This window comes from Musca domestica, unplaced genomic scaffold, assembly GCF_030504385.1.
Source record: "Musca domestica strain aabys unplaced genomic scaffold, Musca_domestica.polishedcontigs.V.1.1 7, whole genome shotgun sequence".
NCBI lineage: Eukaryota > Metazoa > Arthropoda > Insecta > Diptera > Muscidae > Musca > Musca domestica.
Window position 1 is genome coordinate 18,071,571 of NW_026712383.1, and position 15,619 is coordinate 18,087,189.

The window sequence follows — 15,619 nt, forward strand, 5'->3', positions numbered from 1 at the left end:
AGGCCTTTAAACGTGGATTTTTAAGGATATTTTTCCAAGGACCAAAAGACCTTTAAACGTGGATTTTTAAAGAATATTTTTCCAAGGACCAAAAGACCTTTCAATGTGGATTTTTAAAGAATATTTGTCCAAATACCAAAGGACTTTTCAATGTGGATTTTTAAAGAATATTTGTCCAAGGACAAACGGACCTATAAACGTGGATTTTTAAAGAATATTTGTCCAAGGACAAACGGACCTATAAATGTGGATTTTTAAAGAATATTTGTCCAAATACCAAAAGACCTTTCAATGTGGAATATTTGTCCAAATACCAAAAGTCCTTTCAATGTGGATTTTTAAAGAATATTTGTCCAAGGACAAACGGACCTATAAACTTGGATTTTTAAAGAATATATGCCCAAGGACCAAAAGATCTTTAAACGTGGGCTTTTAATGATTATTTTTTCAAGGACCTGTAGAACGTGGATTTTTAAAGAATATTTTTGCAAAGACTTGTAGATCAAAGAACATGGATTTTTAAAGAATATTTTTGCAAGGACCTGCAGATCTAAGAACGTGGATTTTTAAAGAATATTTTTGCAAGGACCTGTAGATCTAAGAACGTGGATTTTTAAAGAATATTTTTGCAAGGACCTGTAGATCTAAGAACGTGGATTTTTAAAGAATATTTTTGCAAGGACCTGTTTATCCAAGAACGTGGATTTTCAAAAAGAATATTTTTGCAAGGACCTGTTTATCCAAGAACGTGGATTTTCAAAAAGAATATTTTTGCAAGGGCCTGTTTATCCAAGAACGTGGATTTTCAAAAAGAATATTTTTGCAAGGACCTGTTTATCCAAGAACGTGGATTTTCAAAAAGAATATTTTTGCAAGGACCTGTTTATCCAAGAACGTGGATTTTCAAAAAGAATATTTTTGCAAGGACCTGTTTATCCAAGAACGTGGATTTTCAAAAAGAATATTTTTGCAAGGACCTGTTTATCCAAGAACGTGGATTTTCAAAAAGAATATTTTTGCAAGGACCTGTTTATCCAAGAACGTGGATTTTCAAAAAGAATATTTTTTCAGGTACCAAAAGACCACCAATCGTGGATATATTTCTTCAAGGACCAATAATCATGGACTTTCAACACTTCAACAATAGACCACTAATGGAATATCTTTTAAGTGCCAGCGGACCTATAAACGTGGATTTTTTAAAGAATATTTTTCAAGGATCAACAGCATTCCAAGGGACAAGCATTCCACTAATCGAGGATTTTTCTAGGACTCTCAGTGTTAATTTTCAAAGATCAGCAAACAGCGAATCGTGGAGTTTTAAAGAATTATTTTCTCAGGGACCAAACTAATCGTAGATTTTTAAAGAACATCTCTTCAAGGATCATCGTGGATTTTCAAAGGATATGTCTTCAAGAATCGGCAGACCTCTAGTCGCAGACTTGTAAAAAAATATTTCTTCAAGGACCGGCAGACGAAAATTCCAAAAAAACACGAATTTTTAAAAAATATTTCTTCGAGGACCAACTGATATTTAGAGACTTTTTATCAAAAGTTTTTAAAAGAATATTTCGAGGATTTCAAAGAGTATTTTTCTAGGATTCTTAGAATTATTTTTTCAAGGACCAACCGATCTATAATTATGGATTTTTAAAGAATATTTTTCGAAGGTCCTAAACACCACTAAACGTGGATTTTTAGATAATATTTTTTCAAGGAAAAAGAGACCACAACACAGCTCGTGGATTTGTCAAGAATATTTCTTCAAGGACCAACAAACCAATAATAGTGGATTTTTTAGGGAGATTTCTTTAAGTAAAAGTGGAGTTTTGCGGAATAATGTCATACAAAATTGTGTCCCCTTGTGTGGGAGGTACCAAAGAGAGTCGGTAGATAAATTCCATATTCACACCAGAACTCTGGTTGGGAAAAATATTTAAATATGCAGGTTTGAAGAGAATCACTGACTTGTTTCGCATGTCATTTGGTTTATAATCATTCAAAATTTTGACTCACACAGAGGTACCAGGAAGAAGTGGGTCGATTTTCTCCATTCTCGAGCCTGACCTGATACGAATGTAAGTCGCCTCTACTAAAGAACAAAATTATTAAAAATTGAAATCCATTTTTTATACTTCTTTATTGATCTACACAAACCAAAAATAAAACATATAAATTTACCAACTCAACAAATAGGATCCGTGGGTACAACATCCTGGGCCAAACCCGTAATCAGGGCAATCAATTCCACCAAAGAAATATTTTTCAATGCAGCATCCAAAGGTGGCACCACCAAATTTTCAACAAAAGCACTTACAGCCTCCGAGTTGTCCTCCTCAAAGGTCAAATTAATGAACTCCTCAATCCATGAATTGAAAAGTTTGTTGTAAATCAATTTACCGCCCATAATCCCAGTAGTCTTTGATTTCGAAGATTCCAGCTCAAGTTTTGCATTGAAGCCCTTGACCATGAGGCCACCAGATAAATTGGGACGCAATTTGAAACTGCCACGGGCTCGAAGATTTATCAGTTCCAAACTAAAGACACCATCACCATGGAACCCAGTAGCTGGACCAAACATACTTGTGACGGCGTTTAACTTATATGACTCGCTACGGGCCCAGATAGAGGGGAATTTAAAATCAAAAGTGATTTTTGCCAAGACATTATTCCAATGCAGTTCAACAATGTCGAACTCGTTGAGACCGGTTATCACCAGATTTGTTAAATTGCCTTTTAAACTAAAACAAAACATTAAATTAAAATATTTTCATTTTAAATTTATTCATTCTAAACCCACCTCCAACCACCACCTTGTAGATCAAACTTAGCAAAATCCTGCTGATATGGTGCCAGGGGTGGCACACCAGCCTGTTCGTAGCCACATTGCATTTGTAGTTTCACAAATTCCATAAATTCTCTCAAATCATCATCGAACTTGGTCCTACCCTCAGGTTGCAGCCTTCCATCGAATAATTTATAAGATTGAGAGGTTTGTAGAAAAATTCCCAAAATTATGGCAATTTTTATAACTTGCGTTAATTTCAACATTTATTTATGAGTAATAGAACGACGACGATGACAAATCGAACTGTTCTCTGATTCTGAAGAAAATCAAACATTTTAGCCAAGTTGAACAAGTGTTTTGTTATATTTATGGTGATTAGATTTAATATATTTGCCCATTAGATAAGGATTAGTTTAATAAAGTCTGCAGCAATGGTTGTCAAACTATTTAAAGGAAATTGATGAACGCCTTAAAGTAGGCAACACTTTTGAAGTGCCTTTTCTGATAATTCTTATTGCTTGGAAGTTTTTATGGATAGTTTCATTGGATTCTTATTGGTATTAAAACAATTCTCATTCAAGGGCAATTTGTGTGGATGATTCTGTTGGAATCTAATTGGAATTACAATGTGACATGATTACATGAATGACATTGGAAGCTTCAAGTAGAGGTGATAGCATTCTCAGGCCAAACTTTTCTAGGGCCCAATATATAGCCTTAACCATATACAAACAAAAATAGAATTTTGATATATGCCTATGGGTTATATGGAGAATCATTTATACAAAATATGAGTCATGACGGTTCACTTTTGGGTATAGATCTGACATACGGGTATACCCCGATTTCAAGTATTTTTTTTTTACATTTCAGCCATATTTTATACCCTCCATCAAAAAACTGCAACCCAGTCAAACGCTATAATTTTTACAATTTTTTTTTTTTTAAATTTTATTGAATGAAATCAAAAAATGTCGGAAATAGCATCAGATTTTAGAATAAGTTTAGATTTCTTCGAATTGGCCACCTTTGGCACGAGTTATTGCCTTCAAACGGCCAATGAAACCATCACACGCTGCCCAAATTTTGCTCTGCGGTATTTTGGCCCATTTCCGGCGTAGCGCTTGCTTGAGGTGATTGACACTTTGGTATTTTTTTAAGTGTCAACCTTGCTTTCCAAAATACTCCAGACACAATAGTCCAATGGATTGGTACCAGGAGGTTTTGGTGGCCATTGTGCGCTGGAAATGAAGCGAGGAACCTCATTTTGTAACCATTCTTGGGTGGCGCGTGTTGAGTCCAGTTGGAATGTCCAAGGTCTGTGGCCAAAATGACTGGGTGCCCAAGGCTTTAATACACCCTCCAGAATATTTTCGCGAAAATATTCGGCATTTCTTCTGATGCCACGGTCGATTAATACGAGCGGAGAGCCACCATCGGCTGTTATGGCGACCCACACTATCACCATGGCCGGCGCTTGAGTTCTGCTGGCCAACCGAAGGCGCACATTTTCAGCTAAGCTCTTTGGCAAGTAAACACGATCATTGGAAAAAACCAAATTCGGCAGTTCACCACTTTCGGCCAAACGAAGCAACTCTTTAGCTCTTTTGAGTTTATTTTCTTTATGTTGCGGTGTAGGCTCTTGAACTTTTTGAAATTTCAATGGCTTTACCCCGAGCTCATTTTTCAATATTTGCCGAATGGAATATTGCGATATGTTCAGCTCACGAGCCTTTTTCCGGACGAGTGGCTTAGAAATGACAGAAGTCTGAAGATGGTTGCAGTTTTTTCATCTCACCCTATATATCATCTTCAAAATGATGCTTATTTCACGTTTTGCTTTAAAAATATTAAACCCTATGTGGAGGAACTATTAGAAGAAATGGTCCCGTTTCCATCATCTTTACAACAGATTTTGTTTTGATAGAAATACTGAGATGTGCCAAGTCTGAATGGAATCGGTTGTTAATTTCGTGTTTTTTGAGCTTCATGGAGATTCAAAATTTTGCGCCAAAAGGAGTGGACCGATATGTCGCATCTTCACAACAGATCTTAAGATAATGGAAATAATGGGATGTGTGCAATATAAAGAGAACCTAATGTTTATTTTTGGTTATTCAAAACTTTTACCCTTTGTGGGGGAGGTACCAGAAGAAATGGTCCCATCTCTACCGTTTTTATAACAGGTCCTGTGTTGGTAGAAATATTCAAATGTGCCAAGTCTAAATGGAATCGGATATTAATTTCACGTTTTATGAGCTTAATGGATATTCCAAATTTCGACCTTTTGTGGGGGAGGTACCAGAGGGAGTGTACCGAGATATTCCATCTTCACACCAGACCTTGGGTTAAAAAAAATATTGTGATATGTGTAATTTGCAGACATAATTATTCAAAATGTTGACCCTATGTGGGAGAGGTACTTGATAGAGTGGACCGATATTCTCCATTTTCGCACCTGACCTAGAGCTGACGTAAATATAAGGATTTGCAAAGTTAGAGCAAAATTTGATTATTGCTTCCTTTTCTGTGCAACAAAAAAATTAAAAAATTGACCCTTTGTGGGGGAGGTACCAGAAGGATTGTACCGATATATTCCATCTTCACCCCGGACCATGAGTTAATAAAATTATTGAGATATGTAAAATTTGAAGACAATCAGACTCTTACATAACATTTTATAAGAGTTATAATTATTAAAAATGTTGACCCTATGTGGGAGAGGTACTTGATAGAGTGGACCGATATTCTCCATTTTCGCACCTGACCTAGCACTGATGTAAATATTTGGATTTGCAAAATCGGCTTCTCTTCCTGTGCAGAAAATACATATATTTTTTTGAAAATTTCAACCATTTGTGGGGTACTCGACCATCACCGAACTCGATTTAAGTTTGATAATAATATTACGCTGTACCAAATTTGGATCAAATCGGATACTTTTTTCGAGAGTTATCGTGCGCACCACCCAGTCGGACAGACGGACGGACGGACATCGCTAGATCGACTCCAAATGTCCTGAAGCGGATTTCCTCGAAAGAGACCACCGTTGCTTCGATGAGGCACGTTTTGTCAGTAGCCATATGGCAACACTGATGGCAATAATTTTTTGGTATAAACTGGAATTCAAGACTTCGTTTCTGTGGCGGCGTATATGAAATTCGATGAAGAATATTTTTATACCTTACACCACAAGGTGGTCGGTGTATTATGTCTTTGTGCATTTGTTTGTAATAGGCAAAGGGAAAGGAGATAGACCTATAGTTCCTTTTGATGTATTTATGCATTTATTTCCCGATCCAGATGAAATTTTGCACAAATCATTTGTTTGACCCAAGGACGAACCCTGTTGGAATTGGAGATAATCGGTTAAATTTTAGATATAGCTCCCATATATGCCTTCGTCCGATTTGCTTTTTATTGCATGTAATTTAGTACATACGACCAAATTAGGCCTTAGGAAAATAAGTATGACAAATTTGATCGAAATCGGTTCAGATACAGCTATAGCTACCATGTATATTGTTCATCCGATTTGTTATTTTTTTCCTCCGCAGTCGTAAAATGCACTCTGTAACAACGATATTTGGGGAAATGTATCGAATACAGCTCGGAAATACATTTGCTAAATTTTATCGAGATCGGTTCTGATTTGGATATCGTCCGATTTGCCTTTTTTGGTGCACCATATGTGTAATACTAGCCCAAATGGGATGGAATTTGGTATATACTACCAGAAAACTGATAGAAACAAGTATGTCAAATTTGGTTAAAATCGGTTCAGATATAGGTATTGTAAAAAGACCTACTTCTGATAAAAATTTAAGAATAATTCAACCATTTTTCGAAAATTGAATTAGAACGAAAATTCTACCTAGGTCCCATTGATAGTTTTGACATCCAATTCTACCTTCTGGCCCAGAAATTGTTATTATATCCACCAATTATTATTATTATTATAAAAATACTTTCAACCAAATTTCCCGCAAAAAAAATTTCAACATTTTTAGTTTTCATTAATACTGGACTCTATATTTCATTTCATTGTCATTCCTTTTCCAAAACAATCAGGAAAAAGACGACCACAATTCACTAAAACAATTATTTTCCAAACTTAAGCCCAGGGATCGGCAGGAGCAACACAGTTGACAACAATGGGATCATCTTCACTTTCACCTTCCGAGCTGGAGAAGATCATATCGATGAGAGTCCAGAAATCGTTACCCTTCAACATTTTGTTGACCTTGGGCACCAAGTTGTCTTCAATCAAATCGGAGATTTCATTTTGGTTATTGTTAATTCCCATTTCGACAAAGTTCTCAATTTGGCGATTGATCATGCGGTTGATGGCACCATTGCCCATGAAACCGGTGATTTCCGAGGTGCAAGAGCCCAAGGAGACTTGAGTCTTCATCGAGGTGATTTTGATGGAACCCCACAAGATGGGAATTTTGTATTTGATGGTACCGGCAATGCGCAAATTCTTCAAGCCAAAGTTCAAGGTACCCTCACCTTCGTACTGGACGGACAAGCCCAATTGACGCATGGCATCCAAAATGGTGTTGGTATCGTATTGGGAAGCGGAGGCAACAATGTTCTTGAAGAGGAAATCGAAGGTGATCTTAGAGGTGAGCATGTTCAGCTTGAATTTTTGGATTTTGAAATCATCCAAACCGTCAACGCGGAATTTGAAGACCTTGTCGATGGTTCTGTGAGGTGGGGAGGAGGGGAGAGTGGAGGAAAATAATTTATTAAAAACAGGTTGAAATAATTCAAGAAATAAAAAAATAAACGTTTGAAAAGCTTTAGAGAAAAACGAAAAATCCAGTTAATTAAAAAGCTTTTTTATCCAAAGCTTTGTCTATGGAGTTTCCCGAGCTAGAGCTTTGCAAAAATTTAATCTTCCACAGAGCTTTTATATATTAAAATCTTCTGTTCATTTCCGTCAAACGTTATAAAAGCTCAATGAATAAAAGAGCTTTCGAAAAGTTTTATCTAAGCTTTACTTAGCTCAAAGTCATAAATTAGAAATGGAGGAAAGAAAATATTTAAAAGCTCGTATAAATAAAAGCTTTAGAAGCTTTTATGAATAAAAACTTAAAAGCTTTTACGAATGCGAAACATTTAAGTAAATAAAAAAGCTTTTCTTCAAAGCATGGAGTCTTAACATTTTCTCGTCCATAGAGCTTTTGAAGAATATTGATCTTTGCAGAGCTTTTAAAAAACAAATTTAAAGTTTCCTTTAATATATCCGGAAATGCTTTGCCCGAAATTTAAGTCAAAACATTTTTGAAAGCTCTTTACACCCAGAATTGTTCCTCATTCTTTTTTCTTAGCCTCTCTAAAGCTTGGTTTTTAATACTCACTCCAAGATACCCTTTTTCAAGGAGATTTCAGCTTCGCGAACCTTCAAGGGAGCCAGTGGGGGGATGCCATATTGAGGCCAGCCGCAGGGCATTTGCTTTTGGAGCTTGCGGATCATGCGACGTACTTGCCAGGACAAAATGAATTGGGGAGCAACTAAAATTCACCACAGGACAAAAAACATAATAAAAAAATGCAAAAAAAAAATCCACCTCTCTCTTCTCAACTTACCACCCATGGTACCATCTTCATTGTCGACCACAATTTCAATTTCACCATCATTTTCAACCAAGTCGGCAACATATTCATCGATTTTCTGGCTCATGGGACGGAGCCCGGTGTGGGGCAATACGGTGCCGGCAAAGGCAACGCTGGCAAAAGCCAAAACCAACAAGAAACGCATTGTGAGAGGAAACTTTTCTTTTATTTTCTAACAGTAACTTTTCCTATGAAATGCTACCTGAGAACTGTTTTCTCAATGCCAAGGCATTGGCTTTTATAGAAGTCCAATATTTGTTGTTTTTGTCAAAGGTGGTCAAATCTCCGATAAGATTTCAATCTGTTAAGGTTTTAGCAAAAAGTTTTGATTTTTTTTTCTTTTCTACTTCGCAAATCATATTGGAGGGTTGCTAATAAATTATCAAGTTGTTGGTAACGATATAGGAGAGCTTATCTCTTTGTATTGGCCATTCAGTGGCAATATTCGAAATTGACGAAAGAAATGCGTTGAATTGGTTTCTTATCTTGGGAATACATTTGAATACAATGGTCTGATTTTCGGAATTAGGAGCTACAAGTGACAGGTGAAGTTTACTCAAATATAACTATTCGTAACAGACGGAAAAATACGTTCGTAACAGGACATTTCTAAACGGAAAAAGTCCGTTCGTAACAGGACTTAAAAGACCGTTCATACTTTTTCAAAACGGAAGAAGTCCGTTCGTAACAAAACTTTTTCTAAACGGAAACAGTTCGTTCGTAACAGAACTTTTTCTAAACGGAAAAAGTTCGTTCGTAACAAGACTTTTTCTAAACGGAAAAAGTTCGTTCGTAACAAGACTTTTTCTAAACCGAAAAAGTCCGTTCGTAACATGATGTTACCTAAACGGAAAAAATCTGTTCGTAACAGACCCTTTCTATACGAGAAAAAGTCCGTTCGTAACAGGACTTAAAAGACCGTTCATACTTTTTCAAAACGGAAGAAGCCCGTTCGTAGCAAGACTTTTTCTAAACAAAAAAGTACGTTCGTAACAAGACTTTTTTTCCAAACGAAAAAAAGTCCGTTCGAAACTGAACTTTTTTTAAGCGAAAAAGTTCGTTCGTAACAATACTTTTTCTAAACGGAAAAAGTCCGTTCGTAACAATACTTTTTCTAAACGGAAAAAGTTCGTTCGTAACAAGACTTTTTCTAAACGGAAAAAAGTCCGTTCGTAACAGGATTTTTTTAAACGGAATAAGTCCGTTCGTAACACGACTTTTCTAAAGGGAAAAAGTTTGTTCGTAACAAGACTTTTTCTAAACGGAAAACGTCCGTTCGTAACAAGACTTTTTCTAAACGGAAAAAGTCCCTTTGTAACAAGACCGTTCGTAAATGAACAGACTTTTTCTTTACGGAAAAAAGTCCATTCGAAAGGAACTTTTTCTAATAATCGGAAAAAGTCCGTTCGTTCGTTCGGAACGAACTTTTTACAAATGGAAAAAGTCCTTTCGGAACGAACTTTTTCTTATAATCGGAAAAAGTCCGTTCGTAACAAAAGACTTTTCTAAAACAGAATTTTCTAAACGAATATGCGGAAAAAGTCCGTTCGATAGCAGACTTTTTTTTTTGATGCGGAATAGTCTGCTTCCGTTCAACAACAAACCCCAACCCCTCAAAATTTAGCAAAAGTTTTTCTATAATTTTTTCTCAACCATTTTTATTTATTAATTTTAAATATTTCGTTCCATAACAATTTATTCCAAGAATGGGGCTGGGGTGGGAACACACTTCTTGTTGCTGCTGCCCAACATACCCAACATGCTCCAGATTTTCTTGCCCTTCATCATGGCATTGACACGTGGCACAATCACTTGTTCAATGGTATCGCTGATCTTCTTTTGGTTGCCGTTAATCAAAGCGGGGATCAAGTAGTCGATTTCATCGTTGATCATCTCGTTGATTTTGCCATTGCCCAAGATGCCACCAATGTTGGAACGGACACCACCCAAAGTGACGACACATTCGAATTTGTAGATTTTAATGGAACCGAAAATGAAGGGCATCTTGTATTTGAATTGACCTTGGAGGGACAAGTTTTCCAAAGAGAATTCCATGGGTCCGGAACCTTCATAGCGAACGGACAAGCCCAATTCTTTCATCAAATCGACAAAGGTATCGGTGTTCAGGACAGAGGCGGTGGCCTTCAATTGCTTGAAGTTGAAGTGGAATTTGACCTTCTTGTTGAAGGTGTAGGAGACCTTCAATTTCTTGATTTCCATATCTTCCAAACCGTCAAAACGGAATTTGATGGCTTGAACGATGGCACTAAGGGGGAGAGGAAAAGAAAAATTATTATAATTCTATATTTTAGAAAAGAGCTATGTTCAACTTACTCAACGAAAGACTTGGCCAAATGAACTTCCAAATCGGGATTGGTATAGGGAGCCAATGGGGGAATACCATATTCGGGCCAGCCGCAGGGCATTTGGTCAACGAAGTTCCTAACGGCCTTCTTGGCTTGAGAGTTCAAGATCAAACCTCTGGTTTCGGGATCAATGGCTATATGGGTATATTTTAACTTTAGTTTGGGTTCAAGGGAATTTAACTTTAGAAGCGGAGAATATTGTCAAAATAATCCACAAGGAACCTTGGAACATGTTTTTATTTTATTTAAAAATTGGCCTAATAGGGCCGAGTCAAAATATTATCCTCCAAACGAAAACGAATAAAAATCATAAATTTCGATAAATTACATATTCATATCAGATTTCTGGTTGAGAGAAATATGTGGGAAATTTTAGAAGATTGAAGGATGGATTTAGATGCTTATTTCGCTTTATTTGAGCGTTTTGTTTTTCAAAATCTTGAACCCTATGTAGGCGAGGTACCAGAAGAAATGGTGCGATGTCTACCATCTTTATAACAGATCTGGTGTTGATGGAAATATGAAGATGTATTGAGTCTTAATGGAATCGGATGATAATTTCGTGATTTATACGCTACGCCCTTTGTGGGCGAGGTACCAGAAGGGGTGGACCGACATATTCCATTTTCACAACAGACCTTGGGATAATAAAAATATTGTAATTTGAAGAGAGTCAGATGGTTATTTCGGATGTTTTGGCTATTCAAAATATTAACCCTTTTTGGAGGAGGTACCAGAAGGAATGGTCATATTTATAACAGATCATATCATATTTATAACGGATCTTGTATTGATAGAAAAATTGAGATGTACCAAGTCTGAATGAAATCGGATGTTAATTTCGAGTTCTATGAGCTTCATGAATATTCAAAATGTTGACCCTTTGTGGTGGAGGTACCCGAAAGGATGGACATATTCCATTTTCACAACAGGCCTTGGGTTAGTAAAAATATTGTGCTGTGTGTTATTTGAAAAGAATCGGACTCTAACTTCACATGTTATAAGAGTTATAATTATCCCAAACTTTTACCTTTTGTGGGGGAGGTACTAGATGGAGTTGATCGACATTGTCCATTTTCGCACCTGACCTAGTGCTGATGCAAATAATGGGATATGCAAAGTTGGAGCAAAACCCGATTATCCTTTCTCTTTCTGTGCAGTTAATTATATTCTTTGAAAATGTTGACTTTTTCTGGGGGAGGTACAAGAAGGAGTTTACCGATATTGTCCCTTCTCTGAACTTGATCTAAGTTTGATAATAATATTACGATATTTGGACCAAATCTGATACTCCTTTCGAGAGTTATCGTGCGCACCAGCCAGCCTGAGAGACGGACGGACGGACATCGACTCCAAATGTCCTGAAAAGGATTTGGTGCAAAGAGAAGCCTTGTTTAAAACCGTTATTTCGATGACTCAAGTTTCGGCGTATCAAATGATATATACCCTCTGTAGCCATATGGCTGAGGGTATTATAAGATGTCCAATAAAAACAATGACTTTTCTTTAAGGAACTGAAAACCAAAATCGTTTTCAGTAATAACAGATTCACATGCGAAATACCCGAGATTTCTTGGACAATCCCACCTACAGATCTGAACCACATAAGCGGAAATAATCTAATGTTAAGGAAATGTAATTTTATTTTTATATCGAGACCCTCTCTCTCTCTCTTCTGGATTAAGCATTGGTGAAAAAGGGTATCAATGTTTTTCCAATGATTCTTCATTAATCAAAAGAGCGCACGTGGTAAATTGTGCTCTCTTAAACTACTACACTATCTGTGTAGCCAAAAAATCAGCGAACTGGTGTTAGCTTCTCAATATAAATAAACTTTAAGGGACCATATATTTTCGGATTTAGGATTTACACCATAAAAACCACTTCCAGCAATCTCCATTTCTTATAAATCAGAAAAAAACTCATTGAAAACCGTTTTCTGATATTTTAAAGGGGACTATCTGAGGACTTTTAATGAAATTTAAAACGGATACTCAGGACTAAAAATCATGAATTTTAGGATTCTTGTGGATGGCAGCACAACTAAAAGAATTTATCTAAAAAATTTGTTTAAGACATTCAGACATTAATTTTTGAAAACCTTTTTTTTTTTTTTGAGAAATCCGTTTTGCAAATATCAATTTCTTCTCGAAAGTATTTAAAAATAGCTTGAACTTAGATTTTTTATAATTTTTTGTTTTAAGACTCCAACAAAACTAGATATTTCTTGCAAAGGGCTCTCAAATATTATTTTTTGAGGATGTTTGAGACACATTTATTTGAAAAAATTACCATGTTTTAGGAAGTAGTCACTGAGATGTTTTTTTTTGGTCCTATGAAGTATTTGACATGTTAACAAGATTTTATAGAAAGTAGTTTTAAACCAAGTCATTAAATATTACTGTTATTTAGGACTTGAAGTGAAAATTTTGAAAGGATACTCAAAAATAAACCCGTAAATTTTGTAGCAATTCTTTATATGAGAGAAGACCAATAAATTTGTTTTCAAAGTCTTCTTAAGGCTTATTTTAGGCATAGAGAAATTAATATCTCTGAGGCTGTTTTACATTTTTGTTCTAAGTGTTTTATTTATTTTTTTAATATTTTGAATTATACCTGAAGGATTACCGAAATTTAAATGGACAATCTAAACTAAAATCTAAATTTTAGATTTCTTTCATGCATTAACAAAGCTATTATAGTTCTTCAAATACTTTTTGAAAGCCAATTTTAGCCATTATATCCTTTCTCAGCACTGAATTTTTCAAGAATATTTAATTCAAAAATAAATAATATTTTTACAAATAAATAATATTTTTAAAAATAAATAATATTTTTATGAGTTACGACTTTTTGTCCTCAGAGGCAAATTTTTTTGGGGACATAGGGTATTGTTGAAAAAATTGTAAATATTTTTTAAAGAGGTAATTTCAAAAAAAGTAATAAAAATAGATAAATGAAAAATAATACAATTTAAAATTATATTTTCGAGGATTTGCTGAGAAAATTTTGAATTGGTACTCAGAACAAAAAAAGTGAATATTTAGCAATTGTTTTATATTTTAACCGAACAGACATTTGTTCCCAAAGACATTTTGAAGGTTATTTAGGGACAATAATTCCGATTGTTAGTGATTAATTTTTGAAGGATATGTTCAAAAAAAAAAAGGTTTGTAAAAAAACTTTTTGAAGGATTTTTATAGAATTTTTTTTTGGTTATTCAGAGCTTATTCTAGAAAGGATATTTGGAGCTATTGATCTATACCAATAAAAAAACGAACAAAAAACGTCGTATACTTTTCAATGCCATTTCCTTAGGTCATTAATAGCTCAACTCGAATGAGGAAATTATGAAATATCCAACAACAAATGAACTTGGAATTTACAAGGCAAAAATTAAAAACAAACAATATTGTTTGGAAATCAATCGTAAAATTGTTTTAATTTTTTTTTCTTGAATTTTGCTATTTTTTCTAAAGACTCTTTAAGAGAATGACATTTAGAGCGATTATTTCGGTTTAGTTAGAGATTAATGTTTTTGGACAAAAAAGTTGCCAACCTGCCATCTGACAAATCGGCAATAATTTCGAAGAATAATAATATTAAAAATTCTTAAGAGAGAGGACTATCAGAATATTTCTTCAAGGACTATCAGATCTATAAATGTAGATTTTTAAAGTATAATTTTTTAAGGACTATCAGAATATTTTTAAAAAGACAATCAGACCGATAAACTGGGATGTTTAAAGATTCTTTCTATAAGGACTCTCTGAATAATAATCGTGAATTTTTAAAGTTTATTTCTCCAAAAACTATCAGACCTGTAAACGGGTCTTTTCTTAAAGGATATTTTTTAAGACAACCAGGTCTATAAATGTAGATTTGTAAGGAATATTTTTTCAAGGACTATCAGGACCACTTAACGTGGATTTTTTACAAATATTTCTTCAAGGACTATCGGACCTATAAACGAGGATTTTTAAATAATATTTTTCCAAGGACTTTCAGACCTTTAAACGTAAATTTTAAAAGAATATTCCTTCAAGGACTAACAGACCTATAAAAGTGGATCTTGGACCACTAGTCTTGGATTTTTAAGAAATATTTCTTCAAAAACTATCAGACCTGTAAACGTAGACTTTTAAAGAATATTTTTTGAGGATCCATTAATCTTGACAAATCGCTACTAAAAATAATATAAAAATTCTTAAGAGAGCACCTAGCTTTTATTCATAAAGCGAAATATTCAGCAAGGAATTCGTTCGAATATCTAAGACCCATTTTGTTTCCTCTTCTCCATTTAATATTCAAAAAAAAAAATCAACACTCCAAAATCTTTCAAATTAGTTCCCACAACATATTTTTTATGTAAATCTCAAAATTGTTATCGCCAATTGCAACAACAAAAGGCCCTCAATCAAACAATTTATTACCCCACTAGGATTTTCAAGTATCGCCACACATGGTGTTTGACGTTTTAATAATTAAAATGGAAAACAAATTTTGACAATATCTTCGATCACAAATCTAAAAGGTGAGTGTGTTTGTCGTACTTACTTTGGTCGTTCATGAAGTTATCCCATTGTTCTTCGGTCAAGAGTTCCACTTCGTAGGCGGCAACGCAGGCCAACAAGGCCACAAACACCACAAAAAATTTCATTTTTTGCAAAAATAATAAAGGATTACTTTGTAGATGTGCGCACCAAAAAATTACAATTTTGATAGCTGTCAAATAGGTTGCGCTTCATGGTTTATATACCCGGCAGAATATTGAACGAATTGCCCACACCTAACCCCCCGCCAAGTTTGTGTCTTTCCATAAGGGGTATAAATTAATTTTACA

The 15,619-nt window shown here is 34.9% G+C and overlaps 4 protein-coding genes across 4 annotated transcripts in view; all 4 read right to left on the reverse strand.

The window, feature by feature from the left end:
• Window positions 1-15,619, reverse strand: part of LOC101889035 (centaurin-gamma-1A) — a 575,535-nt gene that overhangs the window by 264,705 nt on the left and 295,211 nt on the right. The window lies entirely within an intron of this gene.
• On the reverse strand, window positions 2,116-3,126 carry LOC101895684 (uncharacterized). Its single transcript, XM_005189936.4, has 2 exons — window positions 2,801-3,126; window positions 2,116-2,741 (listed from the first exon to the last, which is right to left on the reverse strand). Exons 1-2 carry the CDS (start codon window positions 3,049-3,051, stop codon window positions 2,186-2,188), a joined length of 807 nt encoding a protein of 268 aa, XP_005189993.2. The 5' UTR covers window positions 3,052-3,126; the 3' UTR covers window positions 2,116-2,185.
• LOC101896029 (uncharacterized) lies at window positions 6,792-8,634 on the reverse strand. The gene is made up of 3 exons (XM_005189938.3): window positions 8,384-8,634; window positions 8,155-8,308; window positions 6,792-7,497 (listed from the first exon to the last, which is right to left on the reverse strand). Exons 1-3 carry the CDS (start codon window positions 8,553-8,555, stop codon window positions 6,903-6,905), a joined length of 921 nt encoding a protein of 306 aa, XP_005189995.1. The 5' UTR covers window positions 8,556-8,634; the 3' UTR covers window positions 6,792-6,902.
• Window positions 10,041-15,521, reverse strand: LOC101896308 (uncharacterized). Its single transcript, XM_005189940.4, has 3 exons — window positions 15,334-15,521; window positions 10,745-10,910; window positions 10,041-10,676 (listed from the first exon to the last, which is right to left on the reverse strand). The coding sequence occupies exons 1-3, from the start codon at window positions 15,434-15,436 to the stop codon at window positions 10,106-10,108; spliced, it is 840 nt and encodes a 279-aa protein (XP_005189997.2). The 5' UTR covers window positions 15,437-15,521; the 3' UTR covers window positions 10,041-10,105.

Bases quoted from the DNA above. Each gene is read 5' to 3' on its own strand.
- LOC101895684 (XM_005189936.4), bottom strand. From the start codon at position 3,051: ATGTTGAAATTAACGCAAGTTATAAAAATTGCCATAATTTTGGGAATT. The intron at 2,742-2,800 runs GTGGGTTTAGAA...GTTTTGTTTTAG, and splicing joins CTACAAGGTGGTGGTTGGAG to TTTAAAAGGCAATTTAACAA.
- LOC101896029 (XM_005189938.3), bottom strand. From the start codon at position 8,555: ATGCGTTTCTTGTTGGTTTTGGCTTTTGCCAGCGTTGCCTTTGCCGGC. The intron at 8,309-8,383 runs GTAAGTTGAGAA...GGTGAATTTTAG, and splicing joins TGAAGATGGTACCATGGGTG to TTGCTCCCCAATTCATTTTG. The intron at 7,498-8,154 runs GTGAGTATTAAA...CCCACCTCACAG, and splicing joins TTGAAAAAGGGTATCTTGGA to AACCATCGACAAGGTCTTCA.
- LOC101896308 (XM_005189940.4), bottom strand. From the start codon at position 15,436: ATGAAATTTTTTGTGGTGTTTGTGGCCTTGTTGGCCTGCGTTGCCGCC. The intron at 10,911-15,333 runs GTAAGTACGACA...ATACCCATATAG, and splicing joins TAACTTCATGAACGACCAAA to CCATTGATCCCGAAACCAGA. The intron at 10,677-10,744 runs GTAAGTTGAACA...TCTCCCCCTTAG, and splicing joins TTGGCCAAGTCTTTCGTTGA to TGCCATCGTTCAAGCCATCA.